General features: G+C 40.2%; 1 protein-coding gene across 4 annotated transcripts in view; it reads left to right on the top strand.

The window, feature by feature from the left end:
- Nucleotides 1–15,983, top strand: part of CADPS (calcium dependent secretion activator) — a 436,212-nt gene that overhangs the window by 106,640 nt on the left and 313,589 nt on the right. For all 4 annotated transcript variants that reach the window (XM_058562346.1, XM_058562336.1, XM_058562329.1 and 1 more), the window contains exon 3: nt 2,439–2,771. In XM_058562346.1, the coding sequence (XP_058418329.1) occupies nt 2,439–2,771 (333 nt within the window). The remainder of the gene's footprint in view (nt 1–2,438; nt 2,772–15,983) is intronic.

Here is a 15,983-nt window from a genome sequence, read left to right as displayed (position 1 = left end):
TTAACCCCTTTGGATCCCCACCACCATTGTCACCCACCTGTGCTCCTGCAAGGGCCTCCCACTGGCCTTCTGCCCATTCTCTTGGCCTCCTTCAGGTCTGTTTTCCACATTAAAGTCAGAGAATATTAACTTGATCGCGCCATGTCCCAGCTAAAACCTTCAATGGCTTCCCAGTGCCCTTCAAATGTAGACCAATATCCTTAATGTGGCCCCCTATTCCCTTGGCCATCTAGCCCCTTCCTGCCCATCTTATATTGGTCATTCTCCCACCCCTCACTGACATAGCCACACTGGCTTCTTCTTGTTTCCTCAGACACTCAGGCTCTTTACATATATTGTTGCTTCTCTCTGAAATATTCTTCCACTGTCTCTTTACCTATCCATCTTTCACATATCACCTCAAAGGAGTTTTCCTCTGGGAAGGCTTTCCTAACTACATATTGGAATAGATTCCTGGCAATAGGCACCCATGGACTTCCCCTTGATAGCACTTGTCCCAGATATTGACAATGGGACATTTGGATGGGATTATAGGATGATGTCATGGAGGCACGAGGGCTGGATCTGAATCTGTTTTACTCACCACAGTATCCCTGGCACCTGGCACAGTGCCTTCTACCTAGTGAGTGGCCAAAGAAAGGAAGAATGGGTTCATGAAGAAGAGTATAAACTTTGCAGCTGGAAGGACAACCCCACAGCTTTATAGTTCAACTCCCTCAGTATACAGATAAGAAACTGGAAAATCAGAGAGGGGAGGTGACTTACCCAAGGTCACACAGTGAGTTAGTGGCAGAACTGGCCTGGGACCTCTGTTTAGAGCTCCTATCACAATGCTATACTTCCTCTCCAGAAATTTTCTCTAATTGCCCCAAAACTTTGATGTTTGAGATCTAGACTTATAACTGAGATACAGTGTACTTGGAAAAACTGTCTGCATTAAGCATTACAGATTTTCAGGTGAATTCTTTAGCTCATTAAGAGTCATTAAGGCCTGAGGATTCATTTGAATCTTTTTTTCTATAATTGATTTTTAAATGAACTCTAAGGTCTCAACTGAGTACCGGTTCCCAGACACAGGGGAGCGGGCCATGGCCTCAGCCCTCCTTCTTTCTAAATTAGTTCATTAAGTTGACAATAGGTGGAGGCCACCTTTATAACATCTCTCCTCCCCAAGGAAGGCTTTGTGATGAAGCAGGAGGCAATGCCGTTTCATGGCCAACAAGGGCATTTCCTGAAATCTGACAGGGGAGTGAACATTTGTTCTGCCTCTGGAAGGGTATTTATGCACCTTCTGAAGTGTGACCAGGACACAGCTCAGAAGTGTCAGATGTTTCCTCTCTGTGAACAGGAAGTAGCAGCTTCACCGCCTTATATTACGCCCCAGAACCGTGTAGCTAGTGGAATCCCCCGAACGGTGGGCACTGGAGCAAAATTAAACTGTTCTTAATGAATGGCTCGGCCCCAGGACCCAGGAAGCACCAGTAAAACAACCAAGGTTCTCCACCAGACAGGTGAGACCCACAGGAAAGGAAGGAACCAGGGTGAAGTCAAAAGATCATCCATTTATATTCAGCCAATTTGAGTTACAAAGAACAAGTCCCCTCTCCTCTCTGGAGTCTTGGTTTTTCCATCTACAAAATGGACTGCATATAATGCCTACCTTCTTTGTTCACTCACTTTCAAAGTGTCAGGCTCTATACTAGGGACAGATGATATTGTGGGGAACAAGAAGGACACAGTCCTTGCCCATGTGGAGTTCACATGTTGGGAAGGGAGAGAGACATTAAATGTATACTTACCTAATACTTATTCAATTTCAATTGTGATGTGTATCAATGAGAGGGTAAAATAAAATGAGATATAAATAGTGGTTAACATCTAAGTGCTATGAGCCAGACATCATGCCATATACTTTACATGTAATAATGATAACAACCACAACCACAACCCATAAGGCATTAATATGTGCCCCTTTTTTAAGCACTTATCATATATTAACTCATGTAATCCTCATTTAAAAATACCTGTGATGCAGAGACTACTATTATCCCCATTTTATAGATGAGAAAACTGAGGTACAAAGAGGTTAACTTGCCAAGAGAAGTACAGCCACTAAGTGGCAGAGAAAGAGCCCAGGCAGTCTGAGCACAAAGTCTGTATGCTATATGCTGCCTCTCAGGGTATTATTATCTCATTTAATCCTTGCAACAACTGGGTAAGTACTATTGTTTCTCTCACTTTCCAGATTTTGACGCAAAAGCAAAACGTGTAAGTGATTTCTCTGAGTCTGCACAGCTAGGAGATGGTGGGGCAGGATGTGACCCACACTGGTGCCTTCTGTGACGCCCATGAGAGGGTTGATCCAGCCCCCAGCTCCAGGAAACTGGTATCTCCAAGGCTGACTTCCTAATGTATATCCTGGCCCTGTTCTTGCTCAGGTATTCCTGAAGAGTGACCGTGTGGCCCGCATGGTGCAGAGTGGGGGCTGCTCTGCCAACGACTCTCGGGAGGTCTTCAAGAAGCACATCGAGAAGAGGGTGCGCAGCCTGCCCGAGATTGATGGCCTCAGCAAGGAGACTGTGCTGAGCTCCTGGATGGCCAAGTTTGATGCCATCTACCGTGGGGAAGAGGACCCCAGGAAGCAGCAGGCCCGGATGACGGCCAGCGCAGCCTCTGAGCTCATTCTGAGCAAAGAGCAGCTCTACGAGATGTTCCAGAACATTCTTGGGATCAAGAAGTTTGAACACCAGCTCCTGTACAATGCCTGCCAGGTAAGGTGTCAATCATCTGGGCCCAGAGCTGTGAGTAAGCATGGCCACATTATGAGTTCCTTATGCCCTAGTCCCTGTTGACTTCATGGGCCACTTCTTGCTAAAAAAACGTTAAAAATTATGTTTTACAAATGCATTGGTAAAAGTTGACTATACTCCAGGCTAGAATATATTCATATTTTTCTTCTACTTTTAAAAGAAATTAAAACATTTTTGTGAGCCCCAAAAAGTCTTGGGGGCCCTAGGCACTGTGCGTATTGGGTTTAATGGGTAAATTGGCCCTGTGAGTAAGGTCTGGCTCCGGTGCGTTGCAAGTGCTACAAGAACAAAATAATGGGTTTTTTTTAAAAAGATTGTTTTGCCTTTAAAATAGGTGGTGTTTACCAGTTGAGGGACTTATACTTCCTTAGCTGGGGAGACAACTGGACTTAGCACGTGGTCATCAAGAGTAATTATTTAAAATCAAAAGCTTCCAGAAGGCCTGAGTATATCATACCCACATATTAGTCACATCATGAATTTCCGAGTGGATCTGAGGGGTCTAGCTGCGACTCTGCTTGGGTCCACCCCAAACTGGGCCTGTATTTTTTCTGGATCGGGGGTTGGGGGTATGTGACACTCTAGATCTTCATTTCCTGCAAACCTTTCCATTATATTCGTTCATTCACCAAATCTTTATTGAGTGCTTACCTTGCAGTCTTTGCAAATTTTAGTGAGTGTCACTAGGGAACATTTTTTAAATGCACATTCCCAGCCCCCAAATCTAGAGATTCTGATTGTACATTCTTGGGGTAGGGCCCAGGAACCTGAATCTGAATCTTTAAACAAGGGCCTCCTTTCCTGGTACTTTTGTTGCCCTTCCCCTTCTAAGAACCATTAGAGAAACTCAGCTGTGCCCCCCTTTCTCTGGCCCAGCTCTACCCCTAAGGTAGGTTAAATGAAGACACTCCAGGGTTTTGGCTAAAAGTTGTTTCTTGCTCAGAATCAGACAGACCTAGGTAAATCTTAATATGACCCCCACTAGCTTTGTGGCCTTGGGGAGTTAGTTAACCTCTCCACACTTGAGCTTGGGATGAAACTGTTACAAGGATTCAATGTGTATAAAGCCCAGAGCAACACGGGGCACTTTATAAATGGTAGCAGTTGAAATATATTCTAGTCTACAGGAAGAGGCAAAAAGTCAACAGACAGTATTAGAACTGCCATAAACATTTAACATGAGAACAGGATTGTGAGGCTTACTTCTTTAAGTCTCCTAGCCACTCCCTAGTTCAAGGCACCAACATCCCTCACCTGGATGACCATGTTGTCTACTCAACTGGTAACCCTGGCTCCCCACTTGCCACACGATAAAGCACCCACCACACACAGCTGGAGAGATCTTCTTAAAATGTAAATTGGATCATGCCACTCCTCTGCTTAAAACCTTCCTGTGGCATCCCATTGCCTTGAGAATGATGTCCCAACTCCTTGCTAAGCCTTGAGGCAGTACATGAACCAACCCTGCTCAGACCATTTTCTCCACGTGCTTACTCACTGACCTTCTTTCCGTTTCCCCAACACATCAAATCGGTTCTGGGCCTTTGCATGTGCTCCTCCCTCAGCTTAGAATGCTCTTTGCCAAGACCTTTGCATGACTGGCATGGCTTAAATGCCAACTTCTCCAAGAGGTCTTGTAAGACCACCCCATCGAAAGTTCCCCCTTGCCTCACACCTCACCAAGTCACTCTCTCTTCCATCCCTCTGTTCCATTTTTATCACATATTTTCCATTTCTTGATCATCTATTTTTATGAGTTTACTACCTGTGTCACCCTCCATGTGCATCCTTCACTAGAATGTTAGCCTCGTGAGGATGCAATTCATCTTTGCCTTATTTGCTAATATTTCCAGTGCACGAAAAAATTCTTGGTACATGGTAGGTGTTCAATAATTGCCTACTGAATTAATAAATGGATGATAGCAGATTATTTTAACTGGTAGATAGGGTCTTATTATCAACCGTTATAGCTCACCTAGACTTTCTGGATGTTTTGGTAATTAAGAATCTGTTTAGCATTTCATAATATAATATATACATTATATTCAAAGATATTTCTGACATCCTACTTTCTTCTTAGCCAACTTCAATTCAGAACACTGATTACCAACCCAAAGGTAGATGATTTCTCTGGTAGGTCAGGAAGTATTTTGAAATTCTCAAATAAATCTCAATATAAAATTAAATTTCATTGTTCTTTCGATTTAAAATAGTACTGCATACCACGTGGCACTTTTAGAATGGGTAGGCAGGTGGTATTACCATCCGCCACCACCACTACCACCACTACCACCTTTTCCACCATGAGAAGATGGGTTGTCATAGCTTCAAAAAGTTTGACAATCACCCACCTAGGTTGCAAGTAAGATTCAAAATTATAGAGATAATCGATTGTTCTTAAGCCTGCTAGGCATAAAGTGATTCTAGGAATTAATTTTTCTTCTTATTGTGATGGTTTATCATGCATATTTTCTGTTCTTGCTCAAACATCAGCATCATTGGAATAAATCCATTGCTATGCCATTGCTTATTTCGGTGTTTCTGAACTTGTTGAGTAGGATGAAGTGACAGGACCATATTTTACTGTTTTCCACTAAAAAAATAATTAATTCAACTCATATTTTTAACATCTTTTCCTTGAGTTAGAAAAAAAATAAAATAATATAAAAGAATTATGTCCTATATCCCAAGAATAACAATTGTCCCCTTAGCTAAAAGAGAATTCTAAGAAATGTAAAGGAAATAAGGCATTATTATTATATTCTATACTCACACCTGAGTCTGATTATTGCTTCAGGGGTTCATGTCAGTAGAAATTAGGACAAAGAGCATATGCAGGTGATTCACAAAAGAAAAAAATATAAATGAAATCTAAACATATGATTATTTTTATGTTCCATGTTTTCAGTAATCTGAGTTATATAAGTATATTGGCAACAGTAAAAGTATTTTAAAACAAAAATAACATTGGTAATGATAATACATCGCAAATGTTATAGAAATGGGTATTCTTGTACCTTACTGTTGGAATAATTTATTATTGTAACCTTTCTGTAATTTGTTAATTTCCAGCAAAACACATTTATAATGGGCAAACCTTTTGACCTAGCAGCTCTCCCTCTAGGAATTTGTTATAAGTAAATACTCAGAGACGTGCACAAGAGTGTTAAATCCAAAGATGTTCATTGCAGCACTTTATATGGCAGTGAAAAAATGGAAGCAGCTTTACTTCCCAACAGTAGGAGATTAATTAATTAGATTTAAATTTAACCATATGAGAGAATACCCTTCAGCCAATAAAATAGCTGTTGAAGAAGAAAGCTTACCACAGGGGAAAATGTTCATTAGATATTGCTAAGTGGAAAATCAGGCTATGAAATAGAGCATGAAGGCATAATCTCATTTTTATGGAAAAAGTACTGGATAGGCAAAAAAAAAATCTTAACTGTGCTTATCTTTAGGGATAGCATTATTGTTGAATTTTATGGTTTTCAGTTGTGCTTTTCTGTGTTCCAAATTTTCTGCCTTAAACATGTAGGTATTTTGTAAAGGGAAACAGCAAAACTTTCAACAAAGAAACTATTAAAATAATGGGATAAGAAGAAAATTATTTTCTGCATTGTTTTCTAGACTTCAGCCATTAATATACCATCTTCATAATTTTTGTCATTTCTGAGTACTACCTATATGATTATTTAATATTTCTAGTTAAACCAGCTCCTAACTCACTTTTAAAACCTATCTTTTTTTTTTTTTTTGTGAGGAAGATCAGCCCTGAGCTAACATCCATACATCCATGCCAATCCTCCTCTTTTTGCTGAGGAAGACCGGCTCTGAGCTAACATCTATTGCCAATCCTCCTCCTTTTTTTCCCTTTTTCTCCTCAAAGCCCCAGTAGATAGTTGTATATCATAGTTGCACTTCCCTCTAGCTGCTGTATGCGGGACCCCGCCCCAGCGTGGCCAGAGAAGCGGTGCGTCGGTGCGCGCCCGGGATCAGAACCCAGGCCGCCAGTAGCGGAGCGTGCGCATTTAACCGCTAAGCCACGGGGCCACCCCCCCAAAACCTATCTTTATCTTTAGAAGTAGCGTATGTGAAATCACAGCTTTGAAGTACAAGGTTTTTGTTTTAAACAATATGCATTAAAGTGAAACATAACCATTAAAATGGGAGCTCTTCATCAGTTCCCCCTCTTAAATCATTTCACACTACTGTTGATGTGGGAGAGGTGCCTGGGGCGACCAGTGCCCTGACATACTGAGGTTGGTGGGACAGAGCCCTCTGACGCCGTCCCTGAAAATAGCCCCAGACTGACCAGAACAGCTTTCAATGAAGTCTGCACGTCTTATGCCCTGAAATCAAGTTTCAGAAATTATAGATTCACTCCCTGGCTTTCTCATAGACTGCGCTCAGCTCTGCGCAACTCTATCAACTCACAGGAGCAAAGATACAGAAGTGAAAATCATATGGCTTTCCTTCTCACCCTGCTGAAATTGTTTCTTGTTTTGTTTTATATTTTCTGGACCACCTTCTCCTTATGAGACAAAGCAATTCCTTGGTGCTCCCAAACCCAGAAATGAACACAATGTTTTCTTCTTATGCTTCTCGCATTCTAGGGGAAGCTGTAATCTGATTGCTGGTGCTGCTTTCCGAAGGTTCCTGTGATCTCTCTTTATGAGGTTCTGCCAGTAACTGCAGTTTTCATCTCAAAGGAGAAATGACATTTATCAAAGAGTGATTATATCAGTTACATATCAGTTGTCTGTTGTAACTATCAAAAGTTAAAAAGTTAAAAAAACTATCAAAAGTTAAAAAAAGCAAGGAGGCTTACCAAATGTCTCCATATTTGCACATGCAATTTTGTCAAGTCCATTTTGTTTGAGAATGCATGGTTCTATCTCGTAAAAGATTTTGCTCGTACTCCACATAATAATTAATGTAAAATAATTGGAAACTCTTATTATGATATCAGTGTTTTTATTTTCCTAAACTCTTAGGAGGACGCAGTCAATTGTGTAGCTATTTGAGCATTTGAGTTGAATTCTAAACCTAACTCAAAAAAAGTAGAGTAACCTCTTTGCGAATGGGTGGCCTCATCTGAGAAATAAGACTAAGACAGACCTTACTTCCATCTTCATAAAATGCAAAGCTAATTATAATAAGGATGATGATGTATCTTAAAAGTTTAAAAATGTGAAGCACCATTTCTCCCCTTTCCCTTTTGTGACCTCTATATCTGGAGTCGCTTTGATGCCTAGTTGTACCAAGTATCTTCTACTTCCTACCCCTCTGCTTAACTTTACAAATTATCCTTAATTGCTTCATTCTGAAATGTGTGGACATTTTCCCTTGAAAAGCACCTCTGGGGGGTGTTTTAGCAGGAGGCAAAACTACGTCTTCATGTATTTTTTACATGTAAATAAACTCCTCTTAGAGAAGCAACCCGGCTAATTTCCAAGGGGATATGGATGAGTATGAGCTAAGGAAGTCAGCTGTTTCCTCGTGTTTTGGTTCTGTGCTTTTAGAATGACATCTCTGGGCAGCCCTGTGGCTTAGCGGTTAAGTGCGCGCGCTCCGCTACTGGCGGCCCAGCTTCGGATCCTGGGCGCGCACCGATGCACCGCTTCTCCAGCCATGCTGAGGCCGCGTCCCACATACAGCAACTAGAAGGATGTGCAACTATGACATACAACTGTCTACTGGGGCTTTGGGGAAGAAAAAAAAGGGAGGAGGATTGGCAATAGATGTTGGCTCAGAGCCGGTCTTCCTCAGCAAAAAGAGGAGGATTAGCACGGATGTTAGCTCAGGGCTGATCTCCCTCACAAAAAAAATAAATAAATAGAATGACATCTCTGGTTGTGCTATGACTGATCTCACTCGTAGCTGCTGGAAATGTGAGCGGGATGACTCTCACCTTCTCCTCAGCCGTCATTTGTGCCTAATGGGCAGCAGGGATAACATGCATGCTCCAAAACTAATAGAAGATGACAGTATTCTCTTCATCTATCTTCTCTCAATTTCTGGATATTTTCCACATAATCTGGAAGACTTGGCTAGAAACACATGGGATGTAATTTCCCAAGCTATAAACACCTTTGCATTTTCAATATTGAATTTCCCATCATTATTGAACTACTCATTTTCTTAACATTGTACTTTCTTTCCTCTAAACCATCATCAATGTGGCCTCTGATGATATGGGTATCTTGTTACAGTGCTATCTTCCTTGGTCTTGATTAGCACTTGGCAGCTTTTCAGATAGTTTATTAGACTCTAAAGAGAAACCTCAAATTATCAGGCTTTCAGCTGTGACCCAGATTACTGGGTTGTTTCCGTACCTCATTATAGAGTCTTTAATCCAGAAGTTTCCAGTAGATCTGTTGGCTGAGAATTCACTTCTTGGGCCAGGCTCTGTTTCTTAATCACTTTTCTTGGCCCTCTAATACCAGTTCAGTTCTTTGCACACAACGGTCTTTCAGTAAATATCTATTGAATAAATGTTTTAAAATCTGAGGAGGATGGCAATGGCAGTCTAGTATTAAATACTTTTATTTAGCAAAGTACTTTCATTATTCATTCATTCATTGAACAGATGTTTTAAGCACCTACTGTGCATTAGGTACCACATGTCAGATGCTGGGGATAAAGCCTAAACTTCCCTACTTTGCCACAGAATGGCCCATGATCTGGCTGCTGATAGTCTTCCTCCTTGCTCACGACTACACACCTCCCAATGACTTTATAGCTTTTGTTCTGCTTAAAGTATTGTATTTGTTTTTCATTGTGTTGCTGGGTAACAAATTATCAAATTTAATGGCTTAAGAGAATATCCATTTATTATCTCACAGTCTCTGTAGGTCAGAAGTCCAGGCATTACTTAGCTGGGTTCTCTGCTCAGGGACTCATAAGGCTGGAATTAAGGTTCTGACTAGGCTGATCTGTAGGCTCAACAAAGAAGGATCTGCTTCCAAGATGCTTCATGTTGTTGGTGCATCTCATATCCTTGCAGCTGTAGAATTCTTCAAAGCACCAGCAACAGAGAGAGAGAGAGTCACTGGTACTTCAAGTTTCTGATTTCTAGACCCACTTTTTAAAGGATCACCTGATTAAGTCAGGTCCACCCAAGATAATCACCCTTTTCTATTAAAGTCAACTGATTAAAGACTTTAATTACATCAAAATCTCTTCACTCTTGTCATATACTATTGATTAGAAGCAAGTCACGAGTTCTAGCCACACTCAAGGGGAAGAGACTGCAGTAGGAAGAGACTATAATATACCCAGTATGGCTGGCTCCTTTAATTATTGTTTTAAACGTAACCTTTTTAGAGAAGCTCCCCCTCACCATTCTGTCTAAAATAGGGTTCTCCTTGGGGTTTTTTTGTATTTTTGTTTGTTTGTTTTTTTGTAACAGTACCTTCTTTGTTACCATCATAGAACTTCATATAATCTGACATTACCTTACATACTTATTCATTCTCTTATTGTCTGTCTCTCTCTAGACTATCTCTTTAAGAGCAAGGACCAGGTTTGTTGCATTCACCACTATATAGCCAGCACTTAGCACAAGTAGATGTTCCACTAAATATTGATTAAATCAGTCAACGCAGAGTCCAAGGCATTCATGTCCTCCTGGGGCTTAAATGCCCACGTTCCACAAAGGTGTGTGTTTGGTCGTTTTTTCTGGTTAGGCCGAGTGCAGCAATGAAGCAGACATGTCAATATGAGACCTGAATCCACCTCCCAACACTCCTATTTTATAGCGTGGATTTCACCTGAGATTCATAGTACGTCTTTCCCTCTGGCACACTCAACCTGTCACTCCTATCACAGGGTTGAAGGAAGACGTAGAGAAGTTAAACCTTGTCTTCCCAAAGTCACACGCTGCCTCTAACAGTCATTAGATATTTGACGGACTGCTGGTTTTCAATGGCTTTGCTTGCCAGATGTACTTTAATTTCAGGGATCTTGGGATGTGGAAAGAGATCAAGATGTGTATACCACATGAACATGTTCTACTCTGTCAGTAGGGGAAAAATTAGAGGGCATTAAAGATGTGGAGGGCACAGGGCTAGATAGCAATCTTTAATTTCCCAGAGCAACAATTTTCTGATGACTCCATCATGATTTTTTTTACTTCTTTATCAGTTCTTCCTAGAACACATGGCCAGATATTTCTATGTGACTGCACCTGCTGTTATGAGAGACTAACTTCAATGGGAAGTTGAAATTGAGAGACAGTGGGTATCCTGCATCTGTAGCACAGGGAATTGGGTATTTTCTATGCAGCCTTCAAACCTGCTATAGAGATTTGAGCAATCTCTTCCCTTTGTTGCCAAAATGGAATCATAAATATGCTCTTTTATTCGAAGTCCTTTTGTAAGCATTGAACTACAAAATTGTAATCAGAGATGTTAAAGAACTGTACTTTCAGAAAAAGATATACAGAAATAGTGTTTTCTACTTTTGCTACCTTTTGCCAAATGATGGAAGCTATTATAAACTATCTAACACAGCTTTGCAAATAGAGATATTTACAAGCCTTCTGATCTGTTTCACCAGCCCAGACTCCCCGTGGTAATAATTTGACTTTGTCTTCTTCCAGCATGTAGCCTTCTGGCTTCTCCAATGATTCAGACCTACAATTAGCAGAAATTTGGGTAATAGAGTGTAGTGTACTGATTAAATTTTGTTGTTAACCCTTTTTGTTTTAACCCTTTCTGAAAACATACATAAAGTGTCCTAGTCTGTTTCCTGCCTGCCTAGTGAATAATTCTGCCTGTCTTTCATGGTGGACTCTCAGCCAGGGAAGGCCTCGTGATCTATGTTCTGACCTCCAGTTTGAACCGTAATAATGCTACCAAATATGAAGCATTTACTATGTGCCAGGCACTAAGCCTAGTACTCTACATATGTTATCATATTTAATTCTCACAATAAGCCCGTAAGTTGGATATTTTTACCAACATTGTAATAAGGAACCTAAAAAAAGAGTTAAACAATTTTTCCAAGGTCAAACAGACAGGCAGCAGCAAAACCAGGATTTGAACTCAAGGTTGTATGACTCCAAAATAAGCTCTTTAACTCAATTGCTGAAAATAGTAGTGATTTTCCACTGCTGTGGAAGGTTCTGGAGAGTAAGTAGAAAGTTTACTGATCCTGCCTATACTCTGGGGAGATAAGTATATGTGTGTTTTACTAAATCTTTTAGGAATCTCTTTTTAAATAGTCTGCTCCTTTTTTTCCCTAAAATTTATTGGAGGAAAAGAAAGGTCAGCTGAGGACTCAATTCTGTGTATTGGCTAATTATGATTTAATAGGTATGTCTATATTCAATGGATACCGATTAGGTTTATGTTTGCTTCACTCAGTTAGCTTCTACCATATCAATACAAGTATTTCCTGATTTAATTTTTGAAAACATACTTAAAGCCCCACATTGTTCAGAGGACGGTTAAGGACAGGAAATGCTTGTCTTGTCTTGTTCTTGCTAGTGTGTGATCAAGCCAACTGGATGACTTAAAAAAGTGGCTACTTCCTGCTTCACAACATGAGCATCTTCCTGATGGGGCCCAGTGACCCCAGAATTAAAACAAAGTTGCTCTTTGGAGAAAGAACACCCGCAAAAGCTTGCATGAAATTTCAGATTACGAAGGTTGTAAATGAAGAATTAAACCAGTGGTTGGTAAATATTTTAGGCTTTGTGGGCTCTACATTCTTTGTAGCAACTACTTAATTCTGTCATTGTAGCGAAAAGCAGCCATAGACAATATGTAAAGGAATGGGCATGGCTGTGTTCCAGTAAAATTTTATTTACAAAAACAGGCAGCTGGTGGATTTGACCCAAAGGCTCAGTTTGTCGGCCCTTGAATTAAATAACATATCACATCATAACAAAAAGAATTCTTCACTTTCCAAAAAATTACCCTAGGGATATAAGATGTTATGTTTTCAACCCAAAAGGATTTTACACAAAACTTAGCCTATCCATTCAGTGAACAGTGGGAAGTAATGGTTGTTTACAATGTTGGAACTGAAGACAGTCATTATGTAACACAGAAGCCAAGTATGTGCTGTCAGATTCTTAATATACTAGACTCACTACAGGCTCTGCTCTTTACCACTGTAAATCTTGGACAAGTCACTTAACCTCCCCTAAGCATCAGTGTGCTTGTCTGTAAAATGGGAATAACAGATTGTGCCTCACTACATTTATTGTGAGACTGTGATAAATTAATGAATAAATCACTTAGCACCATGCTTGGCATATACGCATTTTTAAAAAATATAAACTATCATTAATATTTGTTATTATTGCCACTTGAGCCAAGACTTGGTCCGTGATTAGGGGTTTACCAAAGGTTAGTCTTTACAGAATTTCACAGTTAAAACCTTCAGCAGAGTTATAATTTAACTCTAGTATTATACAGAAATTAAACATTGAACACCAGTGGTTGAAAAATAGAACTCTAAAGTTAGAGATCTGCATTTGCATTCTGGCTCTGCTACTTACTGTGTGCTCATAAGCCAGTCAGTTAACTTCTCTGAGCCTCACTTTTTCCTCATATAAAATGGGAATGATGATAGTACCCACCTAATAAGATGGTTGGTGCTGGTTATTATTAGGTCACCATTAATTAATCAAATTCCTGTGTCTTGGAAAATTTTCATTCTGATGAATAGTGATGTTTAGAATTGGGCTAGTTCTCTGGAATCAGTTCTTGAAATCAAACAATTAATCAAATTGTGCTAGGGAAAAATCTGAAGGAGTGTAACACAAAGTCCTTGCCTTCAAGAAATATACAATGTAGTGAGGGAACAAAACTAATATGCAAGCAAAATCCATCCATACTACAAAGTCAGTGTATAACAGAGTAGACACTAGTAATGTACAGAGGCAGCGTGATATGGTAGAGATATCATGTGTGTGTTTTACAGAAACATCTGGGTCTGAATCCAGGCTCAGCTACTCATTATCTATGTAACCTTTAGCAAGTTCATTGACTTCTCTATAAAACAGGGATATTAATAGCTACCAGGTAGAAATAAGAGCCTGTCACATAATAGAGATTCAGTAAACAGTAGCCTGAGTTGGTCATGGTAGTTAGTGGCAATGGTGATGGAGGCAGTGGGGGTGGTGGCACAGCAGTGTCAACTTCAACAGCTGGAAGACTTTGGAGATGTCAGGTAACAATGGGGTTTGATTGGTCCATAGCCACTCCATAGAGGAGGTACTGGTTGAGCTGGGTTTGGATGATGAGGAGATAGTTTAGGCTGAATGAAGAGAGATTAGCTGAGATATCTACTATCCTATTTTGCCCAGTGATGAACCAGAGCAGAGAACAAATTGTATCATAAAGATAATGTGGTTGATTAAATAATTGGTCCTAATTCTTCACTCGCCTATATTAGAATTAAAAACCCTACCATGGCTTATGGTGCATCGAGTAAATTTATCCACTACTTGACTTTGAGCCTAGCCATCACATTTGCTTTGTCAATGGGCTATTGCCAGACTTGAAGAGGAGAAGACTTAAAATGTGGTCTTGCTGCCACTACACTTGGCGGTCTTCTAGGAGAAGAACATGCTTCAGGTGGTTGTTACTCCTCCAGCCTGGGTCTCAGGATAATACACACGGAACAGACCTGAACTGAACACACAGCCTGGAACCAAGCCCAGCTAGCCCTTAGTCTAAAGCTATCCACAATTAGAAGCTTACAGCCAAACCTAGTCTAGATCAGCAGAACCCCAGCAAACTCACAGACCCATCAACATGATAACAAATATTTGTTGATGTAGGTCACTGAGTTGGGAGCGGTTTGTTATGCAGCATTATTGTGGCAATGGCTGACTAATGCAAATGACATTTGAAATAAGAATACATTATAAGTAGTAAACCATTAGCAAGATACAAGTGTAACTGTATCTTATAGATCTCCAAGTATAGTGGGGTTCTAGGGTTAATTACCAACCTCTCTTTACTATTGCAACTGTCTTAATCCAGAATCTCTTCTTTTGTTCCTCTCATTGTCTGTGTTAAACGTGAATTGTCAGCTTTTCTGGACTATACTGATGTGCTGGCTTCCTGGCATCAATGCTAATGTGCTAACTTTAAAGGGCCCCTGCTATGAAATTGGAAAGAAGGAGAAGATAGGTTGGCTGGGGCAAATATTTGAAAACTAAAGCTACATGGTTTTACTCATTATCCAAGAGTGGGGATAGAGTCTGAATAGATTTGGGAACTGGACAAGAGATCAGGACGTTTGAAATTTCTCTTTATTAAAGAAGCCAAGGAAACTTAGTGAGGATTGTTTGAAATCTGCAAAGCCCTTGCCATGTAAGGGAATTTGTTTTACTGTTACCATGATACCTGTGTCAGTTATCTATTGCTGAATGATAAACAACCCTCAAACTCAATAGCTTAAAACAGTAAGCATTTGTTATTGCTCACAAGTCTACAAATGAGCTGGGTGGTTTGTCTGGTCTTGACTGGACTCACTCATGTGGTTGTTGTCCACTGTGGGTGTGATAGGAAGTTTTGTTCTATTTGGGGGTCTGGTGGCTATAAGTTCACCTAGGATGACTTTAGCTGGAATGATGCAGGAATACCCCATGAGGTCTCACACCCTGGATTTCTTCACATGGCTGCTAGACAGGGTACTAAGTGAGAGAATGGAAGAGTGCAAAGCCTCTGGAAATCTTGGCTCAGAACTGTCACACTGTCCCTTCTCTTGGCCAAGAGAAGTCACAAGTTCAGCCAAGAATCAAAAGGAGGAGAAACAGTCTCCATCTCTTAACGGGAGGAGCTGCAAAGTCACAGTGCAAATCATGTGGCGACAAACAGAGTAAAGGATGTGGCTACCTTTTTAAATCTACCTTCGAATCTTTGAGTTGTTGTCGACATGATTGTTGTTGGCATGCCCAAGTACTCAACTGTTTAAAGCCAATATATGTTCAATGTATTTTATCAATGTCTTGTAATGAATAGGCAATGTTTTATTAGAAAATACTTTTTTTTTTGCTATAGAAAAAATAAACACCATATATAACAAGACCTGAAGGTTGCTGACCTCTCCTAGTGAAAAGGGAAGCAAAATTTTTAAATGTGGAAGTATTTTTGTTCTCAAGAAACTTAACAAATATAGAAAGATAAGTCCGATAATGTTTTCAGG

The sequence above is a fragment of the Diceros bicornis genome, chromosome 2, assembly GCF_020826845.1.
Source record: "Diceros bicornis minor isolate mBicDic1 chromosome 2, mDicBic1.mat.cur, whole genome shotgun sequence".
Classification (NCBI taxonomy): Eukaryota; Metazoa; Chordata; class Mammalia; order Perissodactyla; family Rhinocerotidae; genus Diceros; species Diceros bicornis.
The sequence above is the reverse complement of the archived record's forward strand: the minus strand, read 5'-3'. Positions and strand labels throughout refer to the sequence as shown.